This window comes from Mastomys coucha, unplaced genomic scaffold, assembly GCF_008632895.1.
Source record: "Mastomys coucha isolate ucsf_1 unplaced genomic scaffold, UCSF_Mcou_1 pScaffold10, whole genome shotgun sequence".
Taxonomy (NCBI): Eukaryota; Metazoa; Chordata; class Mammalia; order Rodentia; family Muridae; genus Mastomys; species Mastomys coucha.
In genome coordinates this window covers 388905-411283 of record NW_022196892.1, presented here as the reverse complement: position 1 = coordinate 411283, position 22379 = coordinate 388905, and the positions used below count along the sequence as shown (strand labels likewise).

At 44.2% G+C, this 22379-nt stretch overlaps 1 protein-coding gene and 1 pseudogene across 2 annotated transcripts in view; one reads left to right on the top strand and one right to left on the bottom strand.

The window, feature by feature from the left end:
• Abhd6 (abhydrolase domain containing 6) overlaps nt 1–22379 on the bottom strand; it is a 47684-nt gene that overhangs the window by 6594 nt on the left and 18711 nt on the right. For both annotated transcript variants that reach the window (XM_031344217.1, XM_031344227.1), the window contains exons 3-8: nt 10077–10233; nt 8583–8696; nt 6688–6820; nt 4236–4393; nt 3142–3196; nt 2848–2948 (exon numbers count right to left, since the gene is read on the bottom strand). In XM_031344217.1, the coding sequence (XP_031200077.1) occupies nt 2848–2948; nt 3142–3196; nt 4236–4393; nt 6688–6820; nt 8583–8696; nt 10077–10233 (718 nt within the window). The remainder of the gene's footprint in view (nt 1–2847; nt 2949–3141; nt 3197–4235; nt 4394–6687; nt 6821–8582; nt 8697–10076; nt 10234–22379) is intronic.
• On the top strand, nt 20929–22089 carry LOC116073364 (annotated as a pseudogene).

The window sequence follows — 22379 nt, the reverse complement described above, 5'->3', positions numbered from 1 at the left end:
GGATTTGAACTCATGACCTTCGGAAGAGCAATCGGTGCTCTTACCCGCTGAGCCATCTCTCCAGCCCCTTGTTTTGTTTTTGAAACAGGGTTTCCCTCTGTGTCCCTGGCTATCCTAGAACTCACTCTGTAGACCAGGCTGGCCCTAAACTCAAGAGATCTGCTTGCCTCTGCCTCCCGAGTGCTGGGATCAAAGGCGTGGGCTTTGTAACACCCACCTACTGCAGGGTTCTTAAGAAGGATGAAGAAAGACTTTTTGGGTCAAGAATCATCATAGATGACAATAAATCAGGTGCGGATGGGAATGTTTTTGAGGAGCAGGATAATTTCTTGGTTTCAAAGTAACTGTCTACAACCTGCTTACTAGAAACAGCCTGATGAGACTATTAAAATGACCACCCCCAATGAAGAGACCATGCAGAGAAACTCAAGTTAAAGAGTGTTTTATAAAATAACTAACCAAATAATGTCTTGAACCTCAACAAATGAATGACAAAGTCAGTCAGGGAATGCCTCCAATTAAATGAGAATAGACAGACGTGTACCACGAGCTCCTGGGCTGGGTAATGGCTCAGGGCGGCTGGAGGATGAAGAGGCATAACCTGAGGCAAATGGCAAAAATGGACTGTGGGTTGTCTCATTCATTTCCAGAATGTGCTTTGGTTACATGAAAGGGTGTTTTTTTTTTTTTCAAAGAATTATTTTTATTTATATGAATACACTGTTGCTGTCTTCAGACACACACCAGAAGAGGGCATCAGACCCCATTACAGATGGCTGTGAGTCTCCATGTGGTTGCTGGGAACTGAACTCAGGACCTCTAGAAGAGCAGTTAGTCTTAACCGCTGAGCCATCTCTCCAGCCCTGAAAAGGTGTTCTTGTTCACAGTAAATACACTCTGAAGTTCAGGGGACCCTAATGGAAGCAAACTACTGTATGTAGTCTGAAAAGATCGGGACATCTTGTCCATGTTGTAAATGTAAAATTTAAATTGCTAGTAAGCAAAATGTGGAACACTTATGCCATAAAAAAAATACTCAGTGGTAAAAAGAAAATAATTATGGGTCAGATGGTGGTAGCTCATGCCTTTAGGCCCAGGAGGCAGAGGCAGGTGGATATCTGTGAGTTTGAGGCCGGCCTGGTCTACAGAGTAGGTTTCAGGACAGCCAGAGCTACACTGTGAGACCCTGTCTCAAATAACAAGACCCACCACCAAAAACAAACAAACCAACCAACCGAAATCAAACAAACCAACCAACCAAAACTGATGTGTGCGGATGAATCTTAGAAGCATGCTACAGTGATAAAAGCCACCTGCAAAGGACTCTCGACTCCATGATACCATTTACATACAATTTCTAGGAAGGCCAAAGTTGAAGAAAGAGGATACAAACTTAGAGGTTGCATGGCTGTGCATGGGAGGATCCTGTGGTGGTTAGAGAGCTCTGTGACCAGGCCATGGGAGGTGAGCCCAGGTGAGCTCTACCACACACAAGGTCAGCAACCATAAAGCAGGAACACTAAGGTGGCTCCGTGAGTAAGGGAGCTTGCCACCCACACCTATACCCCACCCTGCCACACATATACAAATAAAATGTAAGTAAGTACTTTTCAATCAATAAAGCAGCTAAAACTGATGGATTATGGTAAAAAGAATATTTTGTACTTTTATTTTTTTAAAAATGTATGTGTATAGATGTTTTGCCTGTCTATATGTCTGTACACCATGCACATGGCTGGCACATGGGAGGCTATCCCAGTGTCAGATCCCCTGGAACTGTACATCTCTATGCTTGGGAACTGGAATAGGGGCAGGTAAACAGTAGCTGCCTTTTGTTCTGCTTTGTTTTACAGTGCAAAGGACTGAACCGAGAGCCTGCTCATCCACGCTACTTGAGTGCTCTGCCTCCGAGCGATGGTCCCTGCTGTTGTTAACTGGTTTTTGTAAACAATGGTTCCCTGGGACACAGCCATGTCATATCTCTATGTGTCACCTATGATACTTCACACACAGAGCAGAACCGAGTGAATGTGACAGAGACCATGGAGAGTAAAGCTACAATTATTTTACTATTTGGCTTCTTTGCAGGAAGTTTTCCAACTTCTGGCTTAAGAAAATTCCAGAAATCTTTCAAGGAAGTAAAGGAAACAGGAACTAAGATTTGGAAGGAAAGGACACAAATTTACACGGTTAATTTTGGGGGTATCTTTTTGTATCGTGTGACAGAATGGCTTCTGGTAATTTCGATTCAAGCAGGGCCTCCTGTATTGCTAAGCTGGCCATTTCCTAGACACAGAAACGCTCTGCTTCACCTTCTTATGTAGCAGAATATAGGTCCATGTCTCTGCAGCTGACAGATAAGTTAGGGTTGGGAGTATGGCTTACGGTAAAGTGATTGCTTAGCATGTACGAGGCCCAGTACTGCACACTGGTGGCCTGCAATTCCAGGACTGGGATGTAGAGCAAAGAGGATCTCATGGACAAGGCCAGCTTGGGCTACATAGTAAAAGAAACTGCATGTCTTTAATCCCAGCACTTGAACTTGGGAGGCAGAGGCAGGCAGATTTCTGAATTCGAGGCCAGTCTGGTCTCCAGAGTGAGTTCCAGCCAGGGCTACATAGAGAAACCCTGTCTCAAAAAAAAAAAAAGAAAGAGAGAGAGAGAGAGAGAAAGAAAGAAGAAATCTTATCTCAATAAACAAATTCCCTTTCATGTTAAAAATCAACCATCAATGCTCTCAGCTCACAGAACTGTGGCAGACACTGGCACCTGACACAAAAAGCCCCCCAGGGAGGGTTGCTTTAAAGATTACCACTGGCTTTCCTTCTACAGGGCCCTACGACATACCTGGTCTTGTTTTCCCCAAATGATCTGTGTTGGGACCTTGATCTTGTCCATGTTCTCATGCAGAGAGTATCTGGATTTCTCATTGACGATTTCCAAAAACACTTGTCAGAAAAGAAACACACAGTGAGTGTGTGTATGTAGGTTCTGCACAGAGGTGTCCCCGTAGTCAGAGATTCTTCAAGCCCAAGCCACCACCTCCTTTCTTAAAGGGCCCAGAAAACATTCCGAGTATAGAGGTTCACAAATTACAAGGCAGTCGGCCACTAAGCTGCAAGCTGGAGCAGGGCTACTTACGTTTCCGGTAAAAGCTGTTATGAGGGATGCGAACATCAACAAGGCCTTGAAGGATCTGAGGATGAAAAATCCAAAGTTAGAAAACAAGGGAAGTCTCACTTCCTCCAGCCTTTTACAGCACAGGGCAGCACAGGGGGGAACACTCGGGATGTTCCCACACTGTCTAGGGCTGGGCTTGTGAATCCCCAGAATATAGAATAGAATTGAGAGGCTCGTAATACAGAAGCAAACTAGGGTGTTCTGAAGAGAGAGCTCCATAGTCAACAGCACCTGCAGCTCCTGCAGAAGACCCAGGTTCAATTCCCAGCACCAACGAGAAGGCTCACAACCATCTGTAAGTCCTCCAAGGGCCCTGATGTGCTTTTTTAGCCTCTGTAGGCACTCTATACGTGGGGTGCACAGATACACAGACAAAACACCTCAGTCCTCATCTCTTCGGGCTCCCACCCCAGTCTGCACCATCATCTCTAAGTCAAAGAATAGTCCAAGTAGCTTTGTTTCTATTTGTGTCTCCTACAGTCTTTCAGTGGCTCCCCCGCTATACTTAGAAAAAACACAGATTCATTCCCATACACTATAGAGACCTACAACATCCAGGAGCAGGTTTTAGGAGACCATGAGGTCACCTTGGGCTCATACTCAATGAAGCTCAATGTCATTGCCTTTCATCTATGTTCTCTTAGGCATATTATATAACATGAGATGATATCATATCTGGTGGCAAATGTACATGTTTATGTTAAAATTTTTTGATTTTCACTATCAACAAATATAACTCTCATAGATGAAAAGCCTTTTGGATTCATCCAAAAAAAATTTTTTTTTTTAATGTACAAGCCTTCATTTTACCTCTAAAACTCATTTCAATTTGTAAAGTCTTATCTATTAATGTCCACCTGCTGCACAGGACTGTATCTGCCCAGGGAAGTTCCCTGTGTTTCATACTTACTACGGTGTTCAGCACAGTGTCTGACATATCACAGGTAAGCTACATGTTGGAAAAAATGGAGTAGACAGAATGGAGTCAGATGGAAGATGCAAGAGGATCTGTGTGTCTGCAGAGAGAGCAAGGGAGTGGCACCGAGACACCATACCTGCTGGGGCACCTTGAAGCGGACATATGAGCAGAGCTGGAGCATCTCACTCATCTCTTCCGGGGTGGATGGGATCAAGGGAATCTTATGAGTGGCAGCTGAATCCTCCAGCTCTTTGAGCCGTTGTACAAAACGATTGTCAGTTGAATACTGCAGGCCTGGGATGCAAAACGCAAAACAGAAGAGCCCAATGACGCACCTACCTTTTCACCACGCCCCCCAGAAAATGTCCGACGACAAACCGGGGTTAACGTGTCAGGAGTCATTCACCGGGAGATCCCCTTTTCATTGGTACTGGCCATTGCTCAAAGCAAACACCGTGTTTTGAGAAATATAGAGAGTTAAGTTTGGTGGAACATAGATGCCTCCAGAGTCAGAGACAGGAGAATTACAAGTTCAATGCCAGCATGGGCTACATAATAAACTCTAAGCTAGACCGGATTAAAACAACATCGTGTTTTAGGACTGACCCCACACGCCGCGGCCACAGACTAACATGAAATACAGAAACTCAGTCTGTCGCTTAGCCTCTTGAGTCAGAATCTGCATTTCAACACGCCACAGTAGAATGAGCTGGAGAGAGTGGGAAGCAGCAGGCAAGCATTATTCAAGGAGACTGAAGGAAGCATATGAGGGAAAGCAAGCCCAGGGCTGACCTCTACCGTGAAGATGAGTCACCGCCTCTAGGGGCTGCTCCTTCAGTCCTCAAACTTTACTGTTAAAAGAGCAACCGATTTCAGAGCCCATGCTGGGAGAAGAGAAGGCACACTGGGATTGTCTTTGAGTTCAGTGTCCTTAACAGGCCTGCAAATGATCAACTTTCATGGTAGCCGATAAGTTGTTTTTTTTTTCTGTTTTTGTCGTTATTGTTTTTAATACGCTTTATCGTTTTTAAATTATGTACTTTTATTTCATGTATATTGCATGCACATCTGTGTGAGGGTGTTAGATCCCCTGGAACTGGAACTAGAGACAGTTATGAGCTGCCACATGGGTACTGGGAATTGAACCCAGGTCCTCTCAAAGAGCAGCTCTTAACCTCAGAGCCGTCTCTCTAGCCCCTAGCTGAAGGTTTTTTGTTTGTTTGTTTTTGTTTTTTTGTGACAGGGTTTTTCTGTGTACCAGGCTGGCCTCGAACTCAGAAATCTGCCTGCCTCTGCTTTGAGGGTTTTTGTTTTTTTTTTTTTTTTAATTTATTTATGTAGGAGCGTTGTCTGTATGTATACCTACATGCCAGAAGAGGGTGTCAGACTTCTTTATAGATGGTCATGAGCCATCTATATGCTGGGAATTGAACTCAGGACCTCTGGAAGAGCAGGTAGTGTTCTAACCACTGAACTGCCCCACTACCCCGCTGAAAGGTTTTAAAGGTCAATTTAGTTTAGCTTCAGCAAGAGTTACAAGAGTCCAGCTGATGACTAGGTTCCAGTGCATCATATAAGACAATGCTTCTCAACATATGGATCATCAACTTCCTGAAACTCAGAAAGCTGAGGCAGGAGTATAACAAGTTCAAGGCTAATTTTTGACTAAATAGACATAATCTGTCAAAACAAACAAACAAAACCTACTTTACTATGTGAGCAAGGCCCTAATATCAAAGACAGAGGACAATGGGGTGCAAGTTGGACGATGGGGCGCAAGTTGGAGAGAGGAAAAATTACTATTTATCCACCATGTGCTATCAATCTAAAATTAAAGACTTATGGGAGAAAAATAAATTAAAAACTCCAATTCGAGGTAGCAATTTCTGAAGTTACAGCTCAAAGTGTTGTAAGATTGTGTGTGTGTGTTTGAACATGTAAAAATATATGCAGACAAATGTAAGTGGAGAAGCTAAAGTCCACTGACTTTTTACAAAGCTCTCGTCATGTGACTATCTAGGAAAAAGAAGGAGATTAGTGAGGAGAGGACATAGGGATTTAGGATGACTATGGTCAAAGTTCACAGCATCTTGGATAAAAATGTTTCTGTAAATTCAGCGCTCTGTACAATAAACACATACTAATAAAAATCATGAAAAAAATCTTAAAATAAATAAAAGTCTTTGGCTTTTGCTTATTCTTTTGAGTGAGAGCAGAATAGTACCTTCATTTTACAGGTTTAAGTGAGAATTAAATCTATGAAGAGATGTTAGCTCTTGAGGATCAACAGACGTTGGAAGCTGGCATAAACACAAGTCACGAGTATTGGGTGCTGCTTGGTCCCGTGCGCATGCCCACTGCCTACCTCCAGCTCTCTGTGAAACAGGGTTGGCTACACAGGGCAAATCAATCTGGCTATGGTTCTCACCATACAACTGTTACCGGGTCAGAGTTAACATCTAGCATTGCCTGCCTCTGCAGTCTATCTACCAGAAGGATAGCTTCTTCAAAACAGTGACAGTAGAAGCTGTGCAGACGTTTCTTTACATTCAAGTCACTGGTAAGGTTGTCCCGGTCACACTACTCACCAGCGGGACACACGAGAGACAGGCTGCAGACATCAGAGGGGTAGTGAGCAGCATAGACCCCAGCCACGTGGCCACCCATGGAGGTGCCTATGAGGTGAAAGGGCTTTTTGTTCAGCTTAAGGCATTCTACAAACTAGGAAGAGAAATGAAAAGGAGGTGTGATTACAGCTGAGATGTGAGCACGGGCTGCAGAGCAGAGACCCCCCCTCCCCCAATACGGCTGGACCCTCCACTGGGTCTGACACTGGCTATTAGACCCATCACCTAGTTGAGCCCTGTGACATATATGTACTTTCCTTTATATGGCACATGTGACTGTTAGGTCATTTATAAATATAAATCAAATAATGAGGCTTCCCTTAATAGGTCATAAACTATTCTGTGTAGAGCTAAGGCATCAATTTTTTTTTCCCCTTTGTGGGTCAGCTGGTCTCTGTGTCATTACTCAGGTCAGCTACTGTGTCACAATAGCTTCCAGAGGTAATATGTAAGCAAGCAAGCATAGCTATGCAACAAGAAAATTTAGTTTACAAAACTAGTAGGTGTCAGCCTTGGGGCCATAGTTTGATGACTCCTGCCTAATTTGAAACCCTATCTGTCCCTCACTGGAAAAATATTTGTTGGGTACTTGTTATGTGCAAGTAACTATGTTTAGCTGCTGAGAATACAGCAAAGAGATGGACAAGAAACTCTTATTAAATTATATAGTTTAGGGCTGGAGAGATGGCTCAGCGGTTAAGAACACTGGCTGCTCTTGCAGAGGTCCCGAGTTCAATTCCCAGCAACCACATGGTGGCTCACAACCACCTGTAATGGGATCCCATATATGTATAGTTTAACAGTGGAGGCAGAAATTATCAAGTAAATATTCTTTTTTTTTTTTTCCCCCGAGACAGGGTTTCTCTGTGTAGCCTTGGCTGTACTGGAACTCACTCTGTAGACCAGGCTGGCCTCGAACTCAGAGATCCACCTGTCACTGCCTCCCAAGTACTGGGATTAAAGGTATGAGCCACCACCGCCTGGCCTTTTTTTTTTTTTTAAAGATTTATTTATTATTATAAGTAGGGACACTGTAGCTGTCTTCAGATGCACCAGAAGAAGGAATCAGATCTCATTACGGGTGGTTGTGAGCCACCATGTGGTTGCTGGGATTTGAACTCAGGACCTTTGGAAGAGCAGTCAGTGCTCTTACCCACTGAGCCATCTCACCAGCCCCCAAGTAAATATTTTTATTTAGAAAAAACACCAATATGAACCAGAAATTTATAAACTATTCTTTTAAGAAAGGGCTCAAGAGCTTATGAGTGATAATAACTGTAGGAGAGAAGTAGAGATGGAAACTAAAATACAATAACATGCAAAGAGTCCCAGCCCTAACTACATGAAAGCAGAAAAACAGGCCTCTACAGGGAGACAGTTCATGGCTTTTCAGAGGGCTGGGAAACTGTACAGACTATGTTTCTTCATATACAAATGGGCAGCTAGTACAGGTGAGCAGGGGATAGATCTCAGTAGGTAGAGTCCTTGCCTAACATGCACAGATTCCTGGGCTTGATTCCCAGCACCACACAAAACATGGCTGGTAGCACAGTCTTGTAATCATTGCACTTGGGAGGTGGGGGCAGGAGGATCAGAAGTTCAAAGTAACCTTTTGTCTACATGATGTCCTATTTTAAAATACGAAACCAAAAGGTTCAATAGCCTTAAAGGAAAAGCATCTGAAATAAGCTCAGGCTCTCCTCAAATGACCAGAGATGTCCCTAGGCTCCCATTTTGTTTGCAATGTTTTGGAGAAAGAATATACTAGGGACTGGCCACGAGCCAATGTGCAACTCTTGCCTGCTTTCCCTGTGCTGGGAAACTATCTGGGACTTCTGGTGAAGGGTCCTGCTTACCTGATGTATCCTTTTAACTTGCCCAACTATGGACAGGTCATCCAGGGAGGAGCGGGTGGTACCTTCATGTCCAGGCATGTCCACACAGACCAAGTGCAGGTTCTTTGGAAGGAACTGAAAACCCAGATCCTTACAGTCAGTATGTGATCTACAAAAACTACCAAAAAACCATGCCTGCCCATGTCTCTGGGGAGGTAGCTGCCATGTGCCTAGTGACCCTGACAGCCCCTGAGATTCTTTCTGAGCCTCCATGTGTTTTACTTGATACTTAGATGATTGAGTATAGACAGCAGCCTCATAGGGAAGAGAGGAGCCTCAGGCTGGCACACAGATGCAAGGAGGCTCAGTGGGTGACCGGAGGGGATGCTAAAACGCAGGGTGGCGGGCTTACAGCTGGGACTTAATTTTTTTTTTTTTTTTTAATTTACCACTATGCTTTAGGTATTGGTTCTCTCCTTCCACCTTTTGTGGCTCCCAGGGATCAAACTCAGCTCATCAAACTTGCATGGCAAGCACTTTTCCCTCCGAGCCATCTCAATGGCCCAACATCTTAAAACTCAACACCGTTAGCTCGGTACGACTTCCTCTTCTTCCCGTGTCATACTTCCTCCAGCCATGAGGCTGCTGGAACCAGAAGGGATGGTTCCCAGGGCCCTGGCCAGCTCCAGTGCCTTCCCCAGTGCCACAAGGCTGGTCTCCACCAACTTTTTCTTTCTTCACCAGAGACTAACTCTTAAGATAATTACTTCCCTTTCCACTCTGTTTAGAAGATGCACCGACTTTAGCCAGGAGTCTGAGAAACACTGGTTATCAGAGATGTTTACTGAAGAGGGGACAAAGAAGATTCATTAAAGGTTTAAAGATGGCTGTCCTCATGCCATGTGAGAAGAACATAGGTGACTCAATGGCATGTGCAGTTTTCTAGGGGCACTTCGGATCCCTCAGATACTGTCCCCCTCAAAGTAGGAACCCAGGATGCTTTGCTCCCGAGACGAGTGCCAGCTTCAGCCTCCCCCACCAGCTGGTCACTCTCCAAAGGACAGCCAGAGGCCACACAAGTTAACAGCACAAAGAGTGACTTGGAAAGGGATTCTGAAAAGCTGCTAGATCTAGACCGTTTCTCTACATGATTAAGGAAAAGAAAAAAGAACAAACAACAGAAGGCAGAGGGGTTTGGGGATAGACAGGAAAAGGAGAGAGGAAATGTAGAATTTAAAAGAACTAACACTTTTGGAAAAAATCCACCTCAAGCAGCATAGCAGCTCTGAGATGGAGCTACGTCAGCTCATCCCCACCCTTACCCCTGACTAAAAATATCACCACAGTGAGAACATTCCAGAGATACAGATTTGCTTTTTTGTTTTTTAAATTCTACTCCACTTCATTCTGCGACATAAAAGAGGGTCTGGATGATATACTTTATTAATTTTAAGGCTGAACTTGAACTGTGTCCCCACCTATCTCCTTTTAAAGCAGAAGCATGTGGAAGTGTACCTTGACCACGCTGAGCCACATATCCTTGTGTGCAGAGAATCCATGGAGCATAAGGATGGATGGCTTGTGTCCTGGCCTGCCCCGGAAGGAGTAACAGAACTGATAGTCCTCATGGTGTGCATAGCGGACTTGCATGCCCAGTGTCCTCCGCCAGTACCTAGGGTCAAGAAAGGCAAGATCCAAGTGGCATGCTTAGGGGACATGGCTTTGGGAGGGACACTGGTCCTCTCTAGAGATCCTACTTAGAGATGAGACAGGTGCTTCTCCCATCTGTTGTCCTTTACCCTCAAGGAGCACTAAGAAGAGAAATATGCCACAAATGTGTTTGAAAAGAAGGGGATCAACAAGGTGTGTGTGGGGGGGGCAGGTAACAATGTACTGACAGAAGAGAGGAAAGGGTCAATATACATTACACACACGCATGGAAAGGTCATCATGAGACTGGTTATGGTGTACAACTAATATATGATAATAAAGAAAAGGAAAAATTAGAAGTGACAAGCCCCCCCCCCCCAGCACGTGAATGAAAAACAAAAGCAAACAAACAAACCAACACACCACACACAATGACCTTTTGTTAGACAGCTCTTGAGGTTCAAGCTGACTCACTGCTAAGGACTGGCACAGACTGAGCCCTCTGGCTTTCTTCCGCACATGGCAGCGGTTGAGGGCTCAGCTTCTGTTGGTTACATAAGCCTTGGCAAGGCTGCAGTTTGGATTCAAGTCCATTTCAATACGAAATTACCATTGAAAACTAATTGAACTTTCAGCATGAAAAATCTCTTCAAAAATGAAAGATAATTAAATCATCCAGATATCTCCTTTGTAATAGACTGACTCTACACTATAGCAGCTGCCAAGTCTTGCTAAAGCAAGTCATCAAAAGTGTACTAATACTTTGCGTGATATTGGGGGCGTGGAGAAGTTTAAGCGCATATTCATGCTTACTTGTATCTACAGACAGAAATTGTGGGTACATAGGCACTGTCAAGTGCTGGGTTGAAGACAGAGAATGAGTGAGAAGCAGGTAGCAGACGGGCAGGGGTAATAACTGGATTCCTTTTGATCTTTTTGCAATGGCTGCATTAGAACAGTAATAAAATTGGCTAGCCTAAGGCTTGTCATAAGGAGAGACAGGCATACTTCAGTACTCTAAGTAATGGCTGTGTACCATGAGTTTGTATGTTCATTGACAGCCCAACCTGACTACGTGACCTTGAACATATATTTCTTCATTGACAATATGGGGGGCGGGGGAATACTGCATTGCACCAAGGTTACAGCCAAGATTAAATGTGACAATCCACATGAAGTATTTATTATTGTTATTATTATGTGTGTAGCTTGCATGTGTATGTGTGTGTCTTAGTGTCTGAATGTGTGTAGGTATATGTGAGTGCAGCACTTTTTAAAAAAAAGATTTATTTATTATTATTATAAATATTTACACTGTAGCTGTCTTCAGATACACCAGAAGAGGGATTCAGATTTCATTATGGGTAGTTGTGAGCCACCATGTGGTTGCTGGGATTTGAACTCATGACCTTCGGAAGAGAAGTCGGTACTCTTACCCGCTGAGCCATATCACCAGTCCCAAAATTTAAAATTCTTTTTTTGTTTTTCGAGACAGGGTTTCTCTGTATAGCTCTGGCTGTCCTGGAACTCACTCTGTAGACCAGGCTGGCCTTGAACTCAGAAATCCACCTGCCTCTGCCTCCCAAGTGCTGGGATTAAAGGCATGCGCCACCACCGCCTGGCTTGAGTGCAGCACTTTCAATGCCCTGGCTGTAGCTGTGGCTGTCCTGTGGGCTGCCAGAGATGGGTACTGGGAACTGAGCTCCAGTCTTCAGGAAGAACAGGAAGCAGTCTTGACCACTGAGCAATCTCTTCAGCCCCAATCCACACAACTTTTGTTCAAAATCTACTACACGGTGATATTTGATTAATACTAATTAGCATTATGTTTTAAAAAGTATCTTTCCAAATATGCCATCTGCTAAGATTAAAGGAAAAAAAATAGAGGAAAAAAAATAGAGGAAAAAAATAGAGGAAAAAATAGAGAAAAAAAAAGTATCTCTTTAAGAAAAAAAGAATGCACTATAACATGAAAGTAGAAGAGAGACAAGTCGGGAAAATGAAGGGGTTGGTGGGAGTGGGGGGACAAGAGAGGGTGACAAGGGGTGAGTGCAATCAGATTACAGATATGTCAAATCTGTCACAATGAAATTCACCCTAACTGTTATAGATGACACATGCTAATAAAAATTAAAACTGTACACAAAACACTTTAATTTCAGCTCAGCCTGCCCCTCCTGGAAAATAGGTCAGTTCTAATCTAGAGTACTTCATTAGTTTTATCTGTATAAAATGAGGCTAATGCTATTTTTTGCCAACTTGAAAGATCATATAAAAATCAAACATTTCTAAACTTATGCCCTAATTCACTTTTATTACTGTGATAGATATCCATGACCAAAAGCAACTTAGAAAGGGAAGAGTTTATTTGTCTTACATAGCCTGGGTCACAGTCCATTGAGGGAAGCCAAGGCAGGAACTCAAGGCTGGACTCCAGAGGCATGAACTAAAGCAGCTGCCATGAAGGAGCCAGAGGCAGCTGCTTACTGGCCTGTTCAGCCTGCTTTTTTATAGAACCCAGGACCACCTGCCCAGGGGTGGCACCACCTACAGTATGCTGAACCTTCCCAAATCAATCATTAGTCGAGAAAATCCCAATTTAATGGAGGCATTTTCTCAACTGAAGTTTCCTCTTCATGGATGACCCTAGTTCATGTCAAGTTGACCAAAACCTAACTAGCTCATTGCTCATCAAATGCTGTTAGAAAAATCTATTAGGATTAAGATGGTTAGCCACTTACTTTAGGGTCCACTGTATAAAAATATGACATTTCTACAAGAAGAAAATCTTTCAATCCATAAATATGGTATATCCTATCAAATTAGGGATCATCAACTACCTCTCATGAATAAAAAAATTTTATATTTCTACGTAAAACACTTTTATGTTCTTTTCTAAAGGAGTTGGGGGAGTACCACTTGTAATATTTAAATTTTTAATTTATTATTATTTTTACTTGTGTGTGCACATGCTACCATGAGAATATGAAGGTAAGAGGGCAACTTTCGGGAGTCAGTTCTCTGCTTCCATTCTGGTTTCCAGGGGTCCAACTCAGTTCAACAGCATTGTGTGGCCAGGACCTTTACCTGCTGAGCCATCTTCTTGGTGCCCATGTTATTCTTTAGATTTATTACTGGGTTTTTAAGAATAATTGACACTAAAGTAAGTAGTAACATTTAACATTTATTTTGTTTCTGGTATATAGGCATGCCATTGATTTTTGGTTATTGATTTTTTTTTTAGATTAACATATTTACTTTGTGTATATCAATATTTTACATGCATGTATGTGTAGCATGTGTGTGCTTGTTGGATCCTCTGGAACTGGTGTTGAGGATAGTTGGGAGCCATTATGTGGGTGCTGGGAATTGAACCCAGGACCTTTACAAGAACAAGTGCTCCTAACCAATAAGGCTTCTCTCTAGCCCTAGTTATTGATCTTCTATTCAGCAACTTAGTCAAATTCACTTCTGGTACATGTGTGAGGGTGCATGTACTTAGATGTGTATGTGCTTGTGAAGGCCAGAGGTTAACACCAGATGTCTTTCTCAATTGTTTTTCCTACCTATTTTTCAAGAAACATAGTCTCTCACTAGACCTAACTCTCACTGATTTGGCTAGAATAGTGGCCAGCAGCACCAGGGATTCTCCCATCTCTGCTTTTCCAACACTAGGATTACAGATGTGTGCTGCTTCACCCAAATTTTCTCATGGGTGCTGGAGATGGGAACTCAGGTCCTTATTCTCATGTGGTTAAGCACTATACCAACTGAACCATCTTCCCACCTGGACCCCAAACTTCTTTATTATTTCTTATTATCCATAGATTCTCCCAGACTTCCTGTCTTAGTCAGGGTTTCTATTCCTGCATAAAACATCATGACCAAGAAGCAAGTTGGGGAGGAAAGGGTTTATTCAGCTTACTTCCACATGGCTGTTGATCACCAAAGGAAGTCAGGACTGGAACTCAAGCAGGTCAGGAAGCAGGAGCTGATGCAGAGGCCATGGAGGGATGTTCCTTACTGGCTTGCTTCTCCAGGCTTGCTCAGGCTGCTCTCTTACAGAACCCAAGACTTCCAGTCCAGGGATGGCACCACCCACAAGGGGCCCTATCTGATTGATAACTGAGAAAATGCCCCACAGCTGGATCTCATAGAGGCATTTCCCCAACTGAAGCTCCCTTCTCTGTGATAACTCCAGCCTGTGTCAAGTTGATAACAAAACCAGCCAGTACAATTGACCCCTTGTCAACTTGACACACAAACACATCACTATTAAGCTTCAACCCTTACTTTCATATTCATCCCCATGATCGTAAAAGTCCCACAGTTTTTGCAAATTCTTAAAATTTCAATCCCTTTAAAATATCCAATCTCTTTTAAAATTCAAAGTCCTTTTACAATTAAAAGTCTCTTAACTGTGGGCTCCACTAAAATACTTTCTTCCTTCACGAGGGGAAAATAGCAGGGCATAGTCACAATCATAAACAAAATCAAACTCAAACCATCCAATGTCTGGGATCCACTCACGATCTTCTGGGCTCCTCCAAGGGCTTGGGTCACTTCTCCAGCTCTGCCCTTTGTAGCACACACCTTATCTTCTAGGCTCCAGATGCCTGTACTCCACTGCTGGTGCTGTTCTTGGTGGTCATTCATGGTACTGGCATTTCTAAAACACTGCTGTCTTATGCTTTAACTAGTCTTCACCAATAGTCTCTCATAGGCTCTCTTCATAGTGACAAGCCTCAACTCCTTTGCATGACCCCTTCAGTCCTTGACCATCAATTGCAACTGAGGCTGCTCTTTCACCAATGGCCTTCCATGGCCTCTCACTGTGCTGAGCCTCAGCTGCTCTTCCTGCCTTCAAAACCAGAAGTACCACCTGGGTGACTCTCACACACTACCAAGTCCTGCTGCAGCACAAGGTACAACCTTGGCTGTCTCTGGAACACAGCCGCTTTGTGTGTTCAGAAAACACTTCCCAGAAGATGTCACCTCAGTGATGCTGTCTCTTCTTAATCACGGCTAATTTCTTAGCTCCACATCAATAGTCTCGCTTTAGTAGTTCTGGTATCTTGTTAATTACAGCTGATTCTTCAGCCCCAGCTAACCAAAACCACAGAATCTTCACAATCAAAATAGCAGCAGCCCTGATAAGAGTCTTTAATCTTCCCTCTGAAACTTCACAAGCCAGGCCTCCATCTCTGCACTGTTCTCAACGTGATCTTCCAAGCTCCTCCAGAACATCCTACAGAGTTCTTAACAAGCAGTGGCTCTTCTACTCAAAGTTCCAAAGTCCTTCCACAGTCCTCCCCAAAACATGGTCAGGTTGTCACAGGAATATCCTACTCCTTGTACCAATTTGTCTTAGTCAGGGTTTCTATTCCTGCACAAACATCATGACCAAGAAGTAAGTTGGGGAGGAAAGGGTTTATTTAGCTTACTTCCACATTGCTGTTGATCACCAGAAGAAGCCAGGACTGGAACTCAAGCAGGTCAGGAAGCAGGAGATGACGCAGAGGCCATGGAGAGATGTTTCTTACTGGCTTGCTTCCTCTGGCTTGCTCAGCCTGCTCTCTTATAGAACACAAGACTTCCAGCCCAGGGATGGCACCCCCTACAAGGGGCCCTACCCCCTTGATCACTAATTGAGAAAATGCCCCATAGCTGGATCTCATGAAGGCACTTCCCCAACTGAAGCTCCCTTCTCTGTGATAACTCCAGCCTGTGTCAAGTTGATACACAAAACTAGCCAGTACACTTCCTAGGCACACAATCCTGTCATCTGCAAACAGGATTTATATTTTTATTTTTAATTCTCATTCTTTTTTTATATTTTATTTATATAACCAAATTATTTGGGATGGTTGCTCACCTCAATTTCATGATCAAGTTTTCTATAGGAAACTTAGAAAATCTCAGTCTTTTCCATGGTGAGACCAGTCTTGTTATTTCCACTCTGTAGTGGAAACCAGAAACAGGGCCCGTCACACAGCATGGCCTCAGTACCTCAGCTGTGCCCTCTGCTGATTCATAGGGAAACATTTGGCACTTCTGTAGGAGCCCATGACATAATCAGATAGGTTGGCCATGCCCCAGGAATACTCAGACTCAGAGAGAGCTGCCAAGAAGACTAGCTATGGCCTACAGAGAACATTAGTCTCTGGTCCTTGAGCTGGGCAGATCCTAGAGGGAGTCAGGATGCCCAATGATTTCAAGTTCTTCTACCCAAACAGCAGGGTAGCTGGGATGTGTGTGCCACAGGGTGACTTCTAGCATCTGTTGTCCCTATTTGTGTGACAATATTGAAAAGTCACCTGAGTGCCCAGCCAGGTTGGCAACTCCACTGGTGATCACAACAGGCAGCCAAGCAGACAAAGGCCTTTGGAGCAGCATGATTAGGGAGTGCAAGTGACGCGTGGGAAAGCTGTTCGTCCTACGACAGCATTGTGCAAATGCCACTTGCAGTGGAGAGATTAGGAGGAAACAGGCTGTGCTTTTTAGTGCAGCAGAGGAAGCTACTCTCAGGGCTTCTCACAGCTCTCTGGGACAGCATCAGAAGCTGTTACTAAAATCTCAATCCCTCATGTCACCTTGCCATCTGGTGTGATCTGAAAAGTATTCCAGGATTTTTATCCTCTTCAACCAGCGGAGTCGTCTTTTTGGCTTGTGAGTCTAAGTTCATGCAATAACAAGCACTGTGTGTATTGCTGGCCACTGCTTAGAGCTGGGTGACAGGCTTTAAGATCCCGTTCCGTCGTACGGACCACCAACAAAGGGCTAACGGCTCTGATCAGTGGGGTATCTGGCTTTTGGTGGCATCATTTGCTGATTAAAGTGAACTGTTTGCTCTGCAGCACTGTTAGGAAAGAAGAGCCAAAGATGGAAACAACCCATGCTCATCAACAGCTGACGGATAACCAAAATGTGGTATACTCACACTATGCTTGTTATTTTGCTTCTATCACAAAAAACCTGAAGACTGGGTAATTTGTAAGGGAAAGAGGTTTATTCAGGTTAATGGTTCTAGAGCAGTGGTTCTCTACCTGGGGGGGGGGGTGTCAAAAGACCTTTTCACAGGGGTTGCATATCAGATATCCTGCATGTCAGATGTTTACATTAGGATTCATAACAGTAGGCCAAATTACAGTTATAAAGTAGCAACAAAAATAATTTTATGGTTGGGGTCACCACACCACAAGGAACTGTATTAAAGGGTTGCAGCATTAGAAAGGTTGAAAACTGATGTTCCAGAAACTGGGAAGTCCCACTCATGGTGTGACTTCTGTTTGGCTTTCGGTCAAGGTTTTCTGCTGCTTCAACTCATGACAGGAAGCCAAAGGGCAAAGTGGCCACACACTAAAAAAAACCAAAGTATGAGATTCTGCCTTGACTCACAACCGACTCCCATCTCAGCAGAAGAACACTGATCTCTCTAAATGATCCAATGTCCTCTTACAGGTCCTTTTAATACTGTTCCATCGGGACTGAACCTTCAACAGGGGTTTGGGAAGTGCAAACCCTCTTAAAACCTAGCGGGCACAATGAGAACTCAATCTACCATAATAACAAAACAAGTACTGACACCCGAGACAGTGCCCATGGAACTTGGTGGGGCAAGCCTGAAATCCCAGCATTGGGAAGGCTGAGGCAGGAGGATCACATATTTACTTAGTGTAAACGTTGGGGAGATAGAAAAGATCTAGAATGTCACAACAATACAAAACTACAAATACAACATAACCACTCAACTGTATATACTTTCATGCAACCACATCCATGTTATAGTCCACGTGTGCAAACTGTATTCTCTGCTTCAAGCTCACTCATTTAACAATGATGACATTGTGTGTGGAGGAACATGGGCCTGTGGAGGAAGGGTCCTGAGGTGGAGACACAGCTCTGACCTCTCTATGTCTAGGACCACCCAGGAGTCTTGGCAATGCACAGTAGCATTTAGGCAGCTAGAAGTCTAATTTGTCAAGGCAGAGGTGGGTTGTAGGTGACCCTCCAAGGGGTGACAGTTTCACCCACACAGAAAAGGCAGAGAGAATGAAAGATCATAAACCATTTTGTCCTATTTGCTGCTTCCCAAGGCTTGGAGCCTGAGCAGCTGGTGGAAAATTCCATGAGCCAGTGAAACAAAAGGGAGCCAGAAAGGAGGGCAGATAGAGGGCACCCGCCTTCTGGTGCCCTTCTCCACGTGAGAGGTTCCCTCTAACTGCCCAGGTAAATCTCCTGAGGCTTATCTACAGTAGGGAGAAGAACCTGGTCTATTTCATATTCATTTCATCAAGAAGCAGGGAAAGGTTGACTTTTATTTCACAAATGGACAGTGGCACAGAAAAATCTACGAAGCATAGCACTGTCTTTTCAAGTGCTAACTTTTTTTTTTTTTTTAAAGTATAGAATTTAGTATAGTATAGAGTTTATTTAGGGCATGGGGAGGAGAGTAGATGCAGCAATAGGAACAGAGAGAGAGGTAGGGGTTGTGTTGAGGAGTAGAGGCTCGCCATGAGCACATGGAGAGAGGGGAAAGGGAATGGGAAAAGGGTGAGTGGGCAGAGCAGGAGCAAGAAGGCAAGAGACTAAGAGCAAGTGCTAACTTTTTAAGAGCTAGGAATACAGGTCAGTGCTAGAGGTCCTGCCCGCATGCATGGGCCACGGGTTCAATTCTTTGATAGGTAACAATAGCTAGGCTAGAATTTAGTATGACTATTTAAGGTAACTGTAGTGAGAATTCTGAAATTTTGCTTTCTTTAAAAGCACAGAAATATCATAAAAGCATGTTTTAGTTTTAATCCCTGGTGTGGGGAAACGGGGCTGTTTCGGATTGTCCATAGCAGCTGACCATGATTTGCCTCATGCTCTAGCAGAGGCATGGTGTTACCAGTGGCAGATAGTTTCTGCAACTGTGTGACTTTTAGAATTCTGGGAATTTTTCAGAGGGTATATAAATGCTAGAACCTTGATAGTTGGAGTTGGTGGTCATTTAGGGGAGTTGGTTGTGGTTTGTTAGCAGTTGTGCTCAAAGAAGAAACAAAAGGAACAAAATTAGATTTAGATTTCTCTCTCCCTCTCTCTCTCCCCATTCTTCTTTCTCTTCAATATAATAATAGGGGATGAAACTGTGGGAAAAGGGTGGGAAAAGAAAACCCACAAAGTAGTAAAGCTAGCTACAGGTAACTATGTTTATTTTTCCTTTTTTACATTACTTAGTTTTCATGGCAAGTTTTCCACATTTCAGCAGAGTTATTTATATCACTTTTTAAATAAATAGATTTAAAAGCCAGGTGTGGTGACTCATTCCTGTAATCCCAGCACTTGGGCAGCAGAAGCAGGAGGGTCCTGAGTTCAAAATCATGCTCAGCCATACAGGGAATTCTAGACCAGCTGGGGCTACAATGAGACACCATCTCAAAACAGTAACAGTAGAACTCACAATTCCACAAACTGTCCTCTGACCTCCACAAAAATAAAAGCTTCCAAAAACCATCCCCAATAATAATCAGTAAATAATTTTAAAAGACAGCCAAAACATAGATTTAAGCTCTTAACAGTAAAGAAAATATGGAAACTGTTAGCATCAGGGCCTCCAAAGCCTGTGGTGTCGCATGGGTGGGTCTCATTAGACCTCTTGCCAGGGCAACAGCCACCCTATTCCCAGAATCCATTGGGCTCACCTCCCACCTTTACCTGCAGCCACTACATCAGAACCCATATATATGAGGAACATTCCTTCATCCCTCTCTCTCTCTCTCTCCCTCCTCTCTTTCTGCTACTGCCCCCTCTCTCCCTCCCAATTAAACCTCTTACACATGGAACTGTTTGGGCCTAGTGTGTGGTATGTTCTGATGGGACCCACTGTTCTAACACATCAGAAGAAAAGTACAAATGGTCTTGAGACAGGGCAGGATTGAGGGTGGTAATAATGGCAAGCATTCAAAAGTCTTCTTTGTCTCTCTCACCACAATAATTAACAATTCTAGAGCAAGTCTGGGTGTGCTGGAACATTCCTGTCATCCCAGGATTTGGCAGGCAGAGGAGGGGCATCAGGACTCATCTTCACAGTAAGTTTGAGGCAAGCCTGGGGTATGAGATCTTATCTCCAAATAACTGTAGTGAGGCATGCCTTCAAACCCAGCTCTTCCAAGGTAGAGGCATGCAGATCTCATGAGTTTGAGGCCAGCCTGTTCTACACAGAATTCTAGGCTAGCCACAGCTATGTACTGAGACCCTGTGCTAAAACCCAAACAAGACAATAAAATACCTAACAGCTCCAGAGTACATTTCAAAAACAGTCTACCATATATAATATATAAGCTCTTCCCACTGAGGGTTCCTGGTGCTTCTGATTCATATCTCAATGGCATCAGTGCTCCTGCTGGGTAGGAATGCAATGCCTTTCATAGAGCCTTGGGAGTTAGAGTGACCCTCAGGGCAAACATGCTTGAAATAGTCTACCTGCTTTGAAGCATCTGCCAGTTCAAGAACATATTCAAATCTCAAAGAAGTTGCCATGCTCACAAGCAAACACCCACACATATAAAAATAACATAAAAAAACACTGTAAGAAGATTTCAAAACAAGATGTATGACCTTCATCTTTCTTTGTTTAAAATATTTCACGACTAGATGGCAAGCAAAAGTGGCTAGGACAGGGCTGAGCTACTGGGATCACTTGGAGGCTTCTGTGAAACAGGTTCCTGCCTGTGACATGGTTCCCTTCCATCCAAAATGCCTCTTGGTGAGTGACTAAGCAGATTCCTTCTCAGAAACTAGGATCTGCTAGCAGTGGCCAGGCCCAGCGGGTCCTGTGTCCTTCCAACTCCCAGAATGTCCCTTCACAAGCCCAGAAACTTGTAGCAGGTCAGAAACTGGTGCTAAAGCAGTTACCAGCTGCCAGTGTTCCTCGACCTGTGTCCCGGCTTAGTAACCCCCAGAGCAAGCAGCCTGCAGCCTCGGGAAACAATTCTGAAAAGGAGCAGGCATCTACACAGAAGACTGAAGACACACGAAAAAAGGCAGTGGACTTTGGAAGATTTTGACATTGGCCACCCACTAGGAAAAGGGAAGTCTGGAAATGTCTATTTGGCAAGGGAGAAATACAGCAAGTTCATCCTGGCCCTGAAGGTGCTGCTATTTAAAATACAGCTGGAGAAGGCCGGTGTGGAGCACCAGCTTCGGAGAGAAGTGGAGATCCAGTCGCACCTGCAGCACCCCAACATCCTCAGGCTCTATGGGTGCTTCCATGATGCCTATGCGCCCCTTGGAACAGTCTAGAGAGAGCTTCAAAAGCTCTCTAAGTTTGACGAGCAGAGAACGGATGGCTACTTACATCACTGAGTTGGCAAACGCTCTGACTTACTGTCATTCACAGAGAGTGATCCACAGAGACATTAAGCCAGAGAACTTGCTGCTTGGCTTAAACGGAGAGTTGAAGATCACAGACTTCGAATGGTCCGTACAGGCTCCATCTTCCAGGAGAACCACGCTGTGTGGCACCCTGGACTACCTGCCCCCGGAGATGATTGAAGGCCGGATGCATGATGAGAAGGCGGACCTCTGGAGCCTAGGCATTCTCTGCTAGGAGTTCCTAGTGGGGATGCCTCCTTTTGAGGCACACACTTACCAGGAGACCTACAGAACGATATCATGGGTTGAATTCACATTCTCTGACTTTGTGATGGGAGGAGCCAGGCACCTCATTTCAAGACTGTTAAAACACAACTCAAGTCAAAGGCTAACACTAGCGGAAGTCCTTGAGCACCCTTGGATCAAAGCTAACTCCTCCAAACCTCCGACTGGCCACACTAGCAAAGAGCCAACGAGCAAATCATCTTGGGGAACCCTAGCCCTGAGCACCGTGCAACTGTGAGAAACGCCCCATGGAAGTGGCCGGTCCCCACGGCTCATGGCTGCCCGCAGGGTGTCTTGCTAAGCAACTAGTCCTTGGCCTAGCGTCCAGGAAACCCCACCTGTTGCCCAGCCCCCAAGAACCATGCTGCTTTTCCTGACTTAGTAATCTGGAGGGAAGGTTCCACTGCAGCTGCCCATCCCCACCCTGGCCTATGCCCCAAGATGTCCTTGTGGGGGGTCTCACTGTGGGAAAGTTACCAGGGATCAACTGTGTCGTAGCCTTCAAGTGCCAGAGTGTGTGTGTAACTT